Source organism: Asterias rubens, chromosome 6, assembly GCF_902459465.1.
Source record: "Asterias rubens chromosome 6, eAstRub1.3, whole genome shotgun sequence".
In the NCBI taxonomy this organism is placed as follows: Eukaryota; Metazoa; Echinodermata; class Asteroidea; order Forcipulatida; family Asteriidae; genus Asterias; species Asterias rubens.
In genome coordinates this window covers 18,632,970-18,649,776 of record NC_047067.1, presented here as the reverse complement: position 1 = coordinate 18,649,776, position 16,807 = coordinate 18,632,970, and the positions used below count along the sequence as shown (strand labels likewise).

General features: G+C 38.0%; 1 protein-coding gene across 1 annotated transcript in view; it reads left to right on the top strand.

The window, feature by feature from the left end:
* The window catches only part of LOC117291208 (TGF-beta receptor type-1-like), a 41,769-nt gene that overhangs the window by 3,664 nt on the left and 21,298 nt on the right, over positions 1–16,807 (top strand). Inside the window, exon 2 of the mRNA XM_033772806.1 lies at positions 7,484–7,602. Coding sequence (XP_033628697.1) covers positions 7,484–7,602 — 119 coding nt within the window. The remainder of the gene's footprint in view (positions 1–7,483; positions 7,603–16,807) is intronic.

Sequence of the window (16,807 nt, the reverse complement as noted above, 5' to 3'; positions counted from 1 at the left end):
AATTAAGTGTTACCGAATTTTGAAGGGAAAAAAGACATATAGACGAGGAGTTTATAAACACATTCATTCTTTTCTTTAAAAGTAATTGTTATAGATCTTCATTGGTATGCCAATTTATTGGAACAATTTGCAAGGGAGATAGGTAATATGTACAATAAAAGTCACTGCTGAAAGTTCCAGGAAAAAACCTGTCATAACTCATCACCACTAGGCCTACATAGTGGGGAAATTCCCAAATTAAGTGTTACCGAATTTTGAAGGGAAAAAAGACATATAGACGAGGAGTTTATAAACACATTCATTCTTTTCTTTAAAAGTAATTGTTATAGATCTTCATTGGTATGCCAATTTATTGGAACAATTTGCAAGGGAGATACGTAATATGTACAATAAAAGTCACTGCTGAAAGTTCCAGGAAAAAACTGTCATAACTCATCACCACTAGGCCTACATAGTGGGGAAATTCCCAAATTAAGTGTTACCGAATTTTGAAGGGAAAAAAGACATATAGACGAGGAGTTTATAAACACATTCATTCTTTTCTTTAAAAGTAATTGTTATAGATCTTCATTGGTATGCCAATTTATTGGAACAATTTGCAAGGGAGATAGGTAATATGTACAATAAAAGTCACTGCTGAAAGTTCCAGGAAAAAACCTGTCATAACTCATCACCACTAGGCCTACATAGTGGGGAAATTCCCAAATTAAGTGTTATTGAATTTTGAAGGGGAAAACAAAAATATAGACGAGGAGTTTATAAACACATTCATTCTTTTCTTTAAAAGTAATTGTTATAGATCTTCATTGGTATGCCAATTTATTGGAACAATTTGCAAGGGAGATACGTAATATGTACAATAAAAGTCACTGCTGAAAGTTCCAGGAAAAAACTGTCATAACTCATCAACAGTGTTGAAACCATGTTGAACGACAACGTATTGCTTACTATTATTACTTTTTTTATATTTTTTAACAACCAGGAGACTTTGAGGTACATTTTATTAAGGTCATTACTACAGTAATTTAGAGACTGTGGACACTATTGGTAATTGAGACCAGTCTTCTCACTTGCTGTATCTCGACACATGCATAAAATAACAAACCTGTGAAAATTTGAGCTCGGTTGGTCGTCGGGTTGCGAGATAACTATGATGAAAGGAAAAACACCCTTGGCTCTTGTAGTTGTGTGCTTTCAGATGCTTAATTTCGAAACTTGAGGTCTCAAAATCATATTCGTGGAAAATTACTTCTTTCTCAAAAACTACGTCACTTCAGAGGGAGCCGTTTCTCACAATGTTTTATATTATCAACCTCTCCCCATTACTCGTTACCAAGTGGGGTTTTGTGCTGATAATTATTTTGAGTAATTACCAATAGTGTCCACTGCCTTTAATGTATGAACGTACCTTTAAAATGTGTGTGTGGTATTGTCTAATTCTGTGCATAACAAATGTGTAATCCAGTTTGCCTTGTGAGCTTAGTGACAGACACATGTACATTTGTATGTGCCACTGCCATCCCTTTTGCGTATTGTAGGGAAATGCATTCAGTTATAAATGTACATACTGTAGTGTAGGCCTACAACGTTGATCGAACCTGTCAAATTCAGAACATTTATTACATGTACCATGCAAATGTACAGGGCACTGCTATATGTACGCTGCTTTAGTAGTGGAATTTTATTTGACAGTAAAATTGCGCATTCCACCCTGCTCGCCATGTGCAGAGATGTGCCTGCCACACAGCATTTAGGATGCACAGATCACTGTACGTACATTCTGAGGTGATCATGAGTTGACCTCCTTAACCTTGCTACATAATAGTCTGCACAATGCAAACACTACTAGCAAGCTAGGCTAGACATGTTCCTCTCCCATGTGACTAGACTTACTTATAAATATACTTGTCTGGAACTGTTGAAGACTCCATTTTACATCATGCATAGACATGTAACTAGATTCACCAGCCACAAACTAAGCTGCAGTTCAGAAGAGTTTATAGTTAAAGAGCCAATAAAGGATGATCTCAATATGTCAACTATTACCCTTTTATGGCCAAATAGACATCGTAGATACCAGTTAATAACCATTTTACTCTTAAAATTTGCATTTAGTAACGAATAACTCGAGTAAAAAATGCACCCGGCCGCGCGGCTTTTTCAGCCAAGAGTTAAAAATGGCTTATCTATTATAATGACCTCTTGACGCCAGAGACGATATTCCCCTAATTGGGTGTGAACACAGTTCTCCAGCTTTGGCAAACTGAGGGCGCTATTTTCCACACCAAAGAGCCGTACAGTAGAAAAAAATATTTTAACCATGTTTTAACGTGAGGATAAGAGACTCGTTATATTTTTTTTATGTTTCCTATGGACTCCAGCTATTAGAAAATTGTAATATCTATATATTTGAGATCATCCTTTATTGGCTGTTTAAAAAATTTAATTTTTTTTTCTTACCCATCTACCCATCCCAAATTTTTATTTTTGAATATTGAACGTTTTTTTAGTTAATAATCTAGGCTATACACTAAAGAACAAAGTAGTGCCACTAATGAACTAGGTATTTTAGATCAAAGGTCTCCAACATCAGTAATTTTCTTGGCTTTTCCTGGCCGCCAGGAAAATCTAAAACACCTAGTTCATTAAGATGATCTAAAATACCTAGTTCATTAAGTGCACTACTTTGTTCTTCAGTGTACAGCCTAGATTATTAACTAAAAAACTTTCAATATTCAAAAATAAAAATTTGGGATGGGTAGATGGGTAAGAAAAAAATTAAAACTTGTTAAACAGCCAATAAAGGATGATCTCAAATATATAGATATTACAGTTTTCTAATGGCCAACATTTTAAAAACGTTTTACTTCCATGTAGGTTTGTCACGAAGAAAGTGACTATCTTACCCAGCTGGGTGTTCTTTCTTTCTTCAAATTATTTTTGGTTGTTATACTATTTATAGATATTTTTGTGGTTTTTTTTTCAACTAAAAAAGGAATTTTGATTTTCTGTTATTTCTTTTGATCCACCTGTCGGCAATTTCAAAGATTTTTTTATTTTGTTTTTAAATTTACAATTCTAAATTTAAAATGCTTGTTGTGTCAAACTCAAAGATCATGAAGGGAAAACTAATTTTGCAAGTCAGATTTTACCTTTAAAAAGTCAGCAATTTACTGTCTAGGCTCACAATGTAGATTATGAAATCTGTTGGTCTCTCCATTGTTATCAATGTTCAAGGTTGTAATGTATTAATATGAGGCTATTGACTGGCATCCCCAAACAAAGACATTGACTACTGACAAAATGGGGAGACCGTCAACATAGGGCTTGATAGCTCTGTTGGTTGAGTACTTGCACGTTAATCCAATGGTCGTTGGTTCAAATCCCACTCTAGTGAATTTTCCGTTGTTCAACCCCAAAGTAACTATTTGGTACTCAATGTGTACATGTAGACATCTTAGATTGTTGTAATAAGTATAATAACTGAGAGTTAATTGTACACAAAAAAATAATAAAAAGTATGAATCGAGTCGACAATCAAGATCTTAAAATGAATGTGCAAGTCTTGCTCATGTTCCCAGGGTTCTCCACCCATGGTTAAATTTTGTCTCGGCGCTAAACCAATTCTGCACTATCGTAAAATTGCGCAAACCATTCCTGCACTGTTGTCAAATTGCGCATTAATTCATGCACGATCTCGAATTTCGCAAATTATTCCATATATCTATCGACATATTGTGCACACTACTCCTGCACTATGGGTAAATTGTGCAAACTATTCATGCTCAAATTGATAAGCCGATTGCACAAAATGCAAACCATTCCTGCTTGATCAGCAATTGCACAAACTATTCCTGCAAGATCATTTCAATTTCAGCACGAACATTGTGGAAACATTTTTGTGCAAATCATTTCAGCACGAACAAAGCCACTTTGTGCACGATTCCCCCCCCCCCAAAAAAAAAATTGAGTTTCAGATTTGCGTCGGGTACTTTTCGATCTCTGATCGGTCTCCTTATACCACGTAAACTTGATTTCAAGTCTGAGATTAAGGTAATTTCTCTGCATCAGCCACGCAGAATTCCCCTTGAGTATTGCTACCACACTCGAACTCGCTCCAATGCATGAACCAAGGGTTTCTCAGATAATTTAATGCATGAGACTTGAATGGTCGACACCCTGCACTGACTCTTCACAACTGTTATGCCGCTGACATAAATGCAATAGAAGACAATGCGTCAGTCCTGGAATTACAGTAGACCACGGAGGCCGTGGTGGCCTTGGTGCCCCTTAAAAAGTTCCCCATGGAATGGAAGTGCTACATGTATGTGAAACGAAATTGCCTTGTCCTCTCATAGATGAAATCCTAGGCCTGTGTTAGTATGCAGTACTAATGTACTTTCACCTACATGTTTGATAACATTTTTGTATGCTGTATTGATGCCTTGCACAACGCATCTGCGCAAAATGCGCAGGTACATAAACACCATTTCTAGGAACATGTTCCATTGCCCTATGGCAGGCCTGTATGCTTCATTTTTGAAAGGGCAAGGGCACCAAGGCATTTTCTCCTAGGTAAAGGGCACCCTATGAGGGGATTGTAAATTTCCACTGGAGCATTTCAAGGGCACCAAGGCAATGACCAGGGGCAACGGAGGCAACCGCCTTCGTTGCCTCCGTGAAGTATCAGGCCTGCTATGGTTCATTCAAGAGATTCCCCCATACAAATCTGTTTTTTTTTCCCCCCTAGAGCAAGGGTTCTATACTGCATGTAAACAAGCTAGCAGATTATCTGCTGAACAAATTGAAAAGTACAAATTTAACTCTTTTGGATTCCGTAAAGTCTGGGAAACCTGAACACATCTTGACTGTGCACAGTTGTACTAACACGATGAGTGCATAGAAGTGTACTTGGTAGGGTCTTCACACTACATTTCTCACATAAGTGCAGTAACCATTTTGTGAAATATTTTCTTGGAATGTAGCGTGTAAAGAAAGCCTACATGTCAATTCCTATGAGAGAATTACATTGTGTACTGTACTCGTCGGTTGCATTTACTTTTTGTAAACTTAAGAAGCAAATGTAGGCCCCTTTAGCACTTTTCACACGGCCAAAATGTAGCCAGGGTCCCTCGCTACAAAATTTACGAGCGTGGATTGTCTATTTGTTATCACCATGCGTGACTGATTTTGTGAGCTTTCACACTGCAAAGTTAAAAAAACTAACAACCCTTGTGCGACATGAGAGTGATATGACGAATTGGTAATCCTGATCACCATAGTTGGACAAGATAGCACCCTCAGTAACATGCGCTGTATGGGCATTTTCACCTCGGACGTCGTTCAGTAAACAAGGGTTCCTTTCACATGATGATGTTAGTAGCCCACATCCTTGGTCAAAACTTCTGCTAGTGTAAGAATTTGTCGGACCTCCGACAAAATGTAGCAATGTTGGACAAGATTTGACAAGGGACCCTGGACACTCCAAAAATTATTGTCCTTTCACACGAGGTGCATTTTGTAAAATCTTACAACCATGCTACAATTTAGCCAGGGTTGCTAAATTGCTCTCATGTGAAAGGGGCTTTTGTGTTGTATGAAGTGTCAAACTAAAGAAACTAGACTCCCTAGGTGTAGAGAGTTTGGAGCTGTTGTTTTGTTGACCTTATGGGGAGTCCTTGTGTAGAGAATTTGGAATTGCATATTGTACACATTGTGTATTGTAATATTATGTACAAACTGCCTGCCAAAAATACAATGACCAAAAGCAGTTCTTGGTAACAGCCACGAGCACCCCTTGGGACTATTTCACTAAGAACGTAGGCTAGGAGATATTACAAACTTAGGCCAGTCCTAAGTTAGGACGAGCCTAACTTGAGAGATAAGACTAGTCTTAATTCTTTGTGAAATCCAACCCTGGGGTTGATTTCGCAAAGAGTTGGGACTTGTCCTAACTTAGGACTAGTCCTAAGAGTGTATTAAAAACTAAAGGCTATTCCTAAGTTAGGATGAGTAACTCGTCCTAACTCAAGATAAGACTAGTCTTAATAATAATAATAATAATAATAATAACAATCGTATTTCTATAGCGCCTAACACCTCCAAAAGAAAGTCTCTTAACTCTTTTTGGAATCTACCCCTGGTCCTGTTGGCTAGTCACTGACTATAGCCCTATTCGAATTGGCGGCTACGGCTATGGCTGTTGCTAACTATGTTGCTAAGGATGTCCTATACTTCAATGCATGATGACGCGAAAATCAAGCGTTAGTCGTAGCTGTAGCCGCTACTTCGGACATGGCCTATGTTAATGGCAAACCCTGTGTACATGTAGCTTACTTGTTGAAAAGCGCCCTTCCTTCTTCACTACACATGGTGTAATAGCCTATTCGGGCCATTCCACTTTCAACGTCTGATGAAAGATGTCAGACAATCATCAGCCCCTAAATCTAGACGGTTCATAATGACTAAATGAGATTGGATTGCTTCAGGATCATGATGAATTATGGTTGTCCCAGACCTATTATTTACTGACACAGGAAAGAAGGGCTTGGATTAAAGGAGTATGAAAGATACATGTCTGCTTCTTAATTAGGCCAAGTAAAAAAATAACATGTTGCTCGTCCGGACTTTTAAAATAGTTATTGAGGGAGGTCCTTGTGATTTGTTTTTTTCAAATTTATTGCTATTTTTTTCCCTTCAAGATGGTCGCCATGTCTAGGACGACCGTCATAACATATAGATATTTCTATTTACAACGTTACAGCCTGAGTTTTTGAAATGTGAGGCGAAAAAAACTATGGAATGCAATCAATAAAAATAAAAAACAGATGTGACATGCTAATTTGCCTGGTAACCTTATTCTGGTAGCATATTTTTAGGGAATAGGATTATTAAATATAGGATGCTTTTCCACACTGAACTAGCTAGCTGGCCCCAACCTCGTTCCCAAGGGTGATCGATCTCGCCGCGCCATTTTTTCCCAGCATGCTTGCTTGATCATAACCCCTGGAAGTGTAACTCCAAAATATCAAAATATAAGGGATATTACAATAAGCTCTTTGGTTGATCCATTATGTTGGGCAGTAGTCGCGCACACGCTGGATGCACTGTGTGTAATAAAAGTCATAAACGTGGCTTGGCGTTCAGTGTTGCGTGACAAACAAAGTGAATATGACATCTTTATACGCACGCGTTACGGCGTATAGAGCTTTTTGGAGACGCACGGCGTTTCAAATTTTGTGCGTATATGATAGCCAATTAAAGACACGGATCAGAGCTGGCGTGATACGGCGTGATACGGCGCGCTGCCCATGGTAGCGATGTTGAGCTGCCCCACTTGGAGTGAATTTTGACTGGTCCTCAGTTGTTGTAACTGGCATTTGGCCAACGAACCAATGTTTATTAGGGAGAATGCTGCGTTAACATAAATTGATATTTTAATTCTCGTTTGTTGTTATGAATATTGTTGTCTGGTTCTTTGCAGGGAATGTTGGCAGAAAATGTGCATACAATGACAACGGCCATCGCGAGAAGAACGGCACGTGTGTGTTGGAAAACCCCGAGGGGATATGTATTGCCATGAAGATTCGGGATGAAAACCAGGTAAAAAGTTATTTCAAACTGGCTTGAAAAATAAAAATCTTTCTTGTTCTCCCTGGGCCTGACCTTTACCTCAGCGCTTTTATAAAACATTCTTGTAAAAATAAGTTCGTAATAATGTTAAATTTGTATCATGATAAAGAATATTCATTTTTGTTTTACCCATATACACAGTACTTTTGCAAGTTCTGTGAAACAAAAAAGCATATTACTCAGGTGGGATTCGAACCCAATTCTAGAGCAGTGTCATACATGTAGCATGCCTTCAACCCTTTCGTCTAATCAAGGCTTGAACAATAGGAGTGGGGGATTTCATTTAACCAAACACTACATGTAACAGAAGATTTATCTCCCGTTTTATGGGTGATACTCGGCACGACTGAACAGATATTTTGTGAGACCCAAACTCAACATTTGAACATCATTCTCTTGAGACAAAAAACCACGACCACCGGACTTGTGGTGTCTTTTGTTTACTGGCCCAATACTGAAGTCACTGACCTCGAGTCGGTGCTCCAGTGTAAAATTTGAGCCCTGCTTTTCACATTCAATGCTGCATTTCAAAATGAGTTAACCAGTGAAACCATTTTTTTGTTGAGAAGCAAAAACTACCGTAGTAAACTTGGTTACCTTTGAAGTGTGCTGTTTTTATGTAAATCTGAACACGTATTTATTTTTTATTTCCTTGTTCCCTATTTACAAAGTACTGGTCCTAAGTTTAAGTAAATATCATGTGTTCACTCTGTGGAATTAGATGGGGTTTTAAAATGTTGTTTCAAGCCACGAATCTAAACTTCTGTTCAACTGATAAACAAAAAGAAGAGTATAGGGTTTACTTTATTTTATGATCAATGTATACTTTTATGTAGTGAACAAATATTCTGATGATGACTGACACAAGAAACGTATGAATTGTACACCAATATAGAGTATTATCTTCCAGTACACGCTAATCCACCAATCAGATGCCCGAACTACTAGGGGGATAAAAACATACTACTTCCTCTGTTTTTATTACACAGTGCGTATTGTGAGTGTCAATGCGTCACGCTCCGTATATGGACAGTGAAAAAATTACATTCTAAACTTTGTTTGGGTGTCTGAAATTTTAAACTTTGCGCGTTGCACGTGATACTGGTGGAAGATAAATTCGTTATCACACGCGCGCTCGTGGAATACGAAAACCACTATATTTTTCCGTATTCCACGAGCGCGCGTGTGATAACACTGTTGTGAGTTCACTTTGTAGTAAAAGACGCTACTTAGAAATATTAAACACGGACAGAATATTATGTTGGTTCAACTGGTATAATCTCGGACAAAGGTCTGACAACTTCAGGAACCGAATGAGAACTGACAATCATAATGTTCAGCCCCCCCCCCCCCCAAGGATGTTAATAGTGCTGTATCTTAAATATAAGATTGAGAAAAACACATAAATTGATTGTGCAATTTACAGTGGTTGGTATCAATGTTGGCTTCTGGCCAACGGATTTTTTTTTGGGGACTAATAACAGTGCGAGTACCCGGTCTTCACTGCGTGGTAATGACCGGGTTGGTGGCTGGCGCTGTTAACCGACCGAGCCGGTTACTGTTATCTTTGAGACCAGTGACTCTTTGAAATAATGATCTGTTCAGCGCCTTCACTGGGGTCAAAGGAGGCAAATGATTGGACGATAGCTGTTCCTTGTGCATTTAAACGCGCGCACGAGCTCGGCGTCGTCAGTTTATATGCGCGCACATGTTACACGCGCGCACTCAAAATTGATACATTTTCAGCGCTCGTACGCTAAGTGCGCGAAGTTGCAATGAAACGTACATGGATATAAACAAGCGTGCGATACAGTGCAACGCGCAAGGTTTACACAATGTATGCTGATTTAGTGGCCACTTATTCGCAATTTTCCAAAGCTGGTCTTTATACCACCGTTAACACTCCCACACGTGACCGGGTTTTGACCAATCATAGACTTGAAACCGTCCAAGGTATTTATTAATGTATAATACATTGCCATATGTTTCTTTACTCCTGGTCCTTTCTCTATGCTCTAGTGCATTGACCCATTATCGTTTTTAAAGACAAAAAAATTATCATTGAACATTAACATTGAACATGATAGCATGACCTCATGCACACAATCTCGGGGAAATTGCAGACGATCTTTCGATAGAGAAAAACCTTGTATAAAAAAAATTCATGTTATTAAGTATCTTGATAACATTCTAGACTTCATTATCAGAGGGAAAAGTCACACGATGTATTCAGGCCTTGAGTTAATCTATGGCAGTTGACACCCACAGCAATAAGCCTTTTTGAGGTATGGCGGACGTGATACGCGTGTCACACGCGGCGACTGATGCCACGCTCACCATGAACGTTGGTGGTCAATAGGTTTTTTGTGTAAACGCCGCGTTGTCTAAAAAAATGCGCACTTCACTGAATAACACATATCCTTTTTTCTATTGTCAATACAAACAAATTTACCTAAACCTTGTGTTGTAACATAGTGTGCGCCATATCTCAAATTGCTGTGGTGCACTGTGCTTTTGCTGTGGTGCCCTTTGCAAAGTACCTATACAAAGTACACTTTCCTCTTGTAGATGTATGCCCTTTACAAGAGGGAAATTGCCATGCCCCATCAAGAGTGAAGTACAACGCCTGCAAATGTGCATTCTTTAAAGGATTTGGGTACTTCTTGTAACAAAAAACACAATGTCCACAGATTTGTATTAATTTGACATCGTTTGAAGATAATGATAGTAGAAAGCTTGTTACCTAAAAACATTAATTGCTGAGGTGCTGTAGTTTTTGAGAAATGAGTAAAACAATGATATGAAAATACGTTTACGTGCTGAAATAATTTTCCTCTCATGAGATGGAAATAAGTTTCGTGACTTGTTTTACTCAAAAACTACAGTACCTCAGCTTGCTGCCATCATTATCTTCAAAGTGTGGAGTTTAATGTAAATCTAATGACATTGTGTTTTGTGTCCTAACAAAAAGTACCCTTTAGTTTGGCACAGACAGTTTAAAATAGAAGAACGTCTCACAACACTTTAACATGCATCTTGATGTGTGAATACATTATTTACTTGACTGTCGTATGATAATGTTGGCCTTGCAGGTTAATGGTATGTTGACCCAATTGTGTTTACATTACCATGCTAGATGATTCACGTTTAAAAGGCCCCTGGCAAAAAGGTCATCAAAAATGATGATAGCTTTTGATCGTTTTCACAACAGTTAACACTCAATTATGTCAATGCTGAAGGTGAATTGAAAAGTACACATGAGCAGGTTGTACCCCTTTTGATTGCAAAAACCAGCCCAAAAAACAAGTCAAACAAAAATATCATTAAATTACATTGTGAATGCGGGCCGCCATCTTAATTATGATTAGCTGCTGATGATTGTGGGAAGTCAGGGCTCGCCTATTATAAGTTATCCGGAGTTGGAAATTCAGGGCCTGAAATTTTGGATTTTACATCAGCATTTTCATTGAATGTGGACAACTTAAAAAGAAAAAAGAGAAGAAAAAAAAAACCTGTAAAAATACGTAGAATTATATGGAATATGTAACAGTCTGTTAATAGAACTTCAATGACTCTTTTGCTTAAAGCCATTGGACACTTTCGGTAAACATTGTTGTCCAAAGGCCCACACTTCGTGTATCACAACTTATATATAAAATAACAAACCTGTGAAAATTTACGCTCAATCAGTCATCTGAGTCAGGAGAAAATAACGTGAAAACCCACCCTTGTTTCCGCACGTTTCGCCATGTCATGACTTGTGTTTTAAATAAACCCGTAATTCTCGATATCAAGAATTGATAAGTGTGTTAATGTTTTCTCAAAAAGTAAATCATTTCATGGAATAATATTTCAAGAGAAGTCTTTCACCATTACCTTCTGTAAACCCTGTAAGTTATTTGTAAATCTGTGAATTCTTTTTTCTTTCTGTTGTCCTCTTTTTTATTCATCTATTTTCAGATACTGAAATCAAATTATATACAGCAATTAGTCCTACACTTTATTCAGTTGGGCGCACTTGGCACGCATTAAATGGAATGGTAGTGAGTCTTTGTTACTTTGCATGCTACAATGTACATGTGTGTACAATGTGGAAAAGATCCTTTGAATATTGGGATAATGCTTAGAAAAAATCGCCATGAAGGTTTATGTAACTAATATCTTGTAATTAACTAATTGCAACCAATTACAATGTAGTTCTTTCATTAGTTTTCATTCATTGTTTGTCTGTTGTTAGTTTTGATGTTGGAATAAATTGCTGACAATCGCATCGCTCTACTACAAAATGAGACCAAACAAAAACATAACCAGGTCACAGGAAAGGAGTGTCTTAAATCCTAATTAGTGTGTGTCCTGAATAGAAAGGTCAAGGGATTAAAGGTCACACGGCCCTGATGCTTCAGCTTTTAAGGGGCACGGCAGTTTTGCCTTGACTTTTTGTAAAAATTTAGGGCACCAAGGCAATTTTCAAAAATTTGGAAGGGCATCACGGCAATCATAAAAAGTTGCGAAGGGCACGACGGCAGTTTGAGAAAAAAACTCTGAGTTGCCTGTAAAAAATAGTTCTTCCAATTTTTCCATTTTCTAACTGTTACCCAATAAAAAAAGAAAGCATTCATCTAATTCAACAAAATAAAGAACAACTACTTACAATACACAATAAATAATTTTTGTTCATACGTAATCCTATTATTGGTCATGCACGTTGTGTAGTTTTTCGTAGAGACGCTCAAATTCCCACGTAACTGAATTTTGACACGATGTTGACAGAATAAATGCATGCGGTGCGCGATGACTATGCTGTTCATGATGGTACATCAAATGTACCAAGCATGGGGAAAACCACTATCCCAGCATGCACAGACACGTCGAGTCTTTGTCTCAAGGCGTTTAGCTTTGGTTCACGTAATTTTACCACTAGAGGGCGTTTAGTCTCAAGCTATCGCTTTGTTCCGAAACGCCCTCTAGTGTTCGATGTTTCGAGTATTTTTTTGTCGCACGCAAAGAACAACGACTAATGGGCCTGAAATCTGCTGTTGTGCCTTACGTGCGTGAAATTGGGGTCTATTTCGTTGCGTGAAATTTACACAGACATCAGGACTTTTTGGCTTATTTTCGAACTTTGACAACGTTGAATATAATTTGTTTTCAGGAGGAAGGGCACGGCAATCATTGCCATGAAAAATTGGGTTTTTGAAGGGCATTGCGGCAATCGGTAGGGGCAACGACGGCAATTGCCGTCGTGAAGTATCAGGGCTGGTCACATTGTGATTGACCTTAAGTGATTGACCTTTACAGCTGAGTGACTATTTGGTGTGGTTGAGACAAGAATGTAGAAGCAGGCCTGGCAATCCCACAGAGGCCACAGGGGCTGCCCATCCTCTGTTGCCCTGGTCTTGGCCTTGGTGCCCCTCCAAAACATTTTCGTAGCATTGAACATTTTCTAATTGAGGTGCCCTTTACAAGATGAAAATAACCTGCCCTATCAAGAATGAAATTCCAGGCCTGGGAAGGTGCAGTGAACTCTATATAGGAACACGTTGCCTTGGATCGGTTAAGTTGGTCTATAAAAAGCGTTTGTAACCATTTGTTATAAAATGCATATGGTTAGAAAGATGTTGTAAAAGTAGAATACAATGATCCACACAAACATTCCTTGAAATTGCACAGTTTTCCTTTTACCTCGTCGACTAGCACGGTCGGCCATTTATGGGAGTCAAATTTTTGACTCCCATAAATGGCCGACCATGTTAGTTCGCAAAGTAAAAGGAAAACCACGCAATTTCGAGGCAAATTTGTGTGGATCATTGTATTCTACTTTTAAAACATATTTCCAATCATATGCATTTTATAACAAACGGTTACAAACGCTTTTTGTAGACCAACTCGTCCGTGTTCCTTTAATGGGCAGTTCCATAGAAATGTAAACCTCAGTGCCAAAATTTCAAAATGGCACTAATGTGACAAATGAGACATCATTTTGTAGCTAATTGTATGAATTTTAATAAAATATAATTTGTTACTGAAAATATTCAGCGGCTCAAGTGCTATTTTCGACTGAAAAAATACTTTAAAAATAGTGAAATTTGCTCAAAAATAATGTTTTGCCAAATTAATCAAAATTTTTACTGTGGTTAAATAGTGTTTGTTTTGGTTTTGCACCTGTTTGAAGTTTGCTATGGTAACAACACAATGATGGAAAAAAAAATAAAAAATTTCTTTCAAAATTTTATGATATTCAATATTTTAGGAAACTTACTTTTCCGATGTACGTCCGACACCAAAATAGTGAATATTTTAATCTCCCTATTTCAACCGTGGGCAGAAAATTTTCAAATTTGCACTACAAAGCACAATTGATGCCCTCTCTCTAAACATGGAATTATTTCTTTAAAAAAATCTTCTTAATCGTACAAAATCCTGGTGTCGGACGTGCATTTTGTTCGTACGTCCGACACCAGTACGTCCGACACCTCCAAGATAATTATGTGAAAGCCTTTTTGATTGCCTTTAAAATATCATACAAAGCTGTAAATTGGTACCTAGGGTAACTCTCACCCAAATCACTCAAATCTTGCCTCAAAACAAGTGTATTTCATTCCCCTTTTTTTCTACTGGCTGCTAAAAACACAATAATTTTAATCCGCAGAAAATTTTAATTTCCATTTCCAAAACCCACTGGTACTTATAATTAATATAAGAAAAGCTTGGTTTTTGCAGTATATTTGTTAAATTCAGGTACATGTGGTTACCCCCAAGCAAGGATAGAGCTCTTATTCATTTTAGTAAGCTGTTGACAATGCTCTAAAGTTGGTTCTTGAGAGAAAATATCAAAACATTTAACACCAAAATTCTTGGTGACCTTTGACCTTGACAACAGTTACCCACCATGAACTTTAAACTTTAATTTTTTTAAACACAAGTCCAATCTACAATATATTTGGACCAAATGTTATTTTGCAGACTCATATCTTTCATTGTTAGGCAACATTTTGAAACTTGGGTGTTTTGCCAGTTTTGGTTGCCACAGCAATGCATAAGGATACACATGTACATCATGTACAAGTTGCATTACACATGCACATTGTTTCTATTGATCTCAAAACGTGGTATAATTTGACAATTAAACCACTTTTTTCAACAAATAATGATTTAATCTGATATTACAACACCAAATTGGTAGATGTAATCATTATTTTATAACAAAAGTGAAAAGTTGAACTGATTGTTACCTATTTTTGAATGCAATTTCGGACAAGTACGTCCGACACTGTAAAATGTACGTCCGACACCAATATATTAAATGCCGTTCCTTAAAATTCAAATTTAAAAAACAAATGTCTTATGGTAAAGTGTAATGACAGAGGTCTGATGAATCCATAAATAAGAAAAAATTGCATTAAAGTTCAAACACATCACAGAGTTTGAACTACAAATATTGGTTTTCATAAAAAGGCGTTTCTCTGAGTACGTCCGACACCATGGTGTTTTGGGCGAATGGCGTCTATATCCAAAGACATGGATGAACAATTTTTTGATAAAATAACTCTAGTGACTGCCTTATACCTCTATCCAGAATAAAAATTCCTTTTATTTATACCACTGTAATAATACACTCTGTTAAAGTGTCCGAAATGTACGTCCGACCCCGTGGAACTGCCCTAATGTCATGAATGTATTGTTGTATCGCAGTGGTGTGAACCTGTCAAAGTCACACAATTTAGTAATTTGATCGGCCATTTCTTACTTAAATGATACGGTGTTATGGCCGAGTGGTTTACAGCATCAAATTCAAGTTCTGGTGGTTCTAGTGTGTGTTCAGGTCCCGGTCGTAATTCTTATGTCCTACTTTAGTAGGGGTATAAACGGGTACCTGCGTGGGTAGAGGTTAATGTATGTATGAAAAAGCCTTTGGAGCGTTCTGGTTGCCCAGGCCCGAGGGAGCCGAGAAAGATTGGAAGGAATGCTATTGCCCAAATGACCAGGGCACTAAATGTAAAGCGCATTGAGACGGTTACTGTGAAATGCGCTATATAAGAAATAGCTATTATTGAAATCTTAATCACTCATTTGATGGTTGATGCTTACTAAATTGTAAGTGAGCTTTTAAGTGCCCGCCCTTTGGGTGAATTTCTTGTGGGTGAATTTCTTGTGGGTTCACACATTATTTATACATCCTGTAAGAGTACAATGTGATCGGCCATGCCTAGAATTTCATTCTAGTGTCACTTTCTTTGAGAACCAGACAGTCTCGAGGGACATATTATTAGCATGATCAAGAAGTAGGCTACAAACCATTAGTGCTTTCGCTGGCCGCTACTTAGTTCTAGGTTTCCTCTTAAAGGCAGTGGACACTATTGGTAATTATTCAAAATAATTGTTATCATAAACCTTTCTTGATTACGAGTAATGGGGAGAGGTAGATAGTATAAAACGTCTTGAGAAACAGCTCCCTCTGAGGTGACGTAGTTTTCGAGAAAGAGGTAATTTTCCATGAATTTGATTTCGAGACCTCAGCTTTTGAATTTGAGGTCTCGAAACCAAGCATCTGAAAGCACACAACTTTGTGCGACAAGGGTGTTTTTTTCTGTCATTAATATCTCGCAACTTCGAAGATTCATGGAGCTTAAATTTTCACAGTTGTTATTTTAAGCATGTTGAGATACACCAAGTGAGAAGACTGGTCTTTGACAATTACCAATAGTGTCCAGTTTCTTCAATGTACATGTATTGTCCCTGTGTATAGGCAGTGTCAATATATAGTGGGGCAGATAAGAGAAATATTTTGGGGGCACAGGCCTTTGATGATACAAGAAGGGGAATAGACCCTTCTCCATAGAGTTACATGTATATATAAGAACTAGAGGGCGCACTGGCCGTTTTACGTGGTCCAGCATGCACGCATGCAGCCATTTTTTAAGTTGACTAAACAGCTCGCAAAGCTTATGTTTGTGCGCCATAAGTTGACAAACAGCATCGCGGCCGTAGCGTTCAATAAACACAAACTGTGTTTGTGCGGCCATTTTGTAAGTTGACAAAACAGCATCGCGGCGTAGCGTTCAATAAACACAAACTCCAACGTGTACTTCATATTCAATGCGCGTACAGAATGGCGCACGTGTCTCCTTGCGGTCCCGTCAAAAGTGCGCCCTCTATCACGGTGCAGCAATCTTGC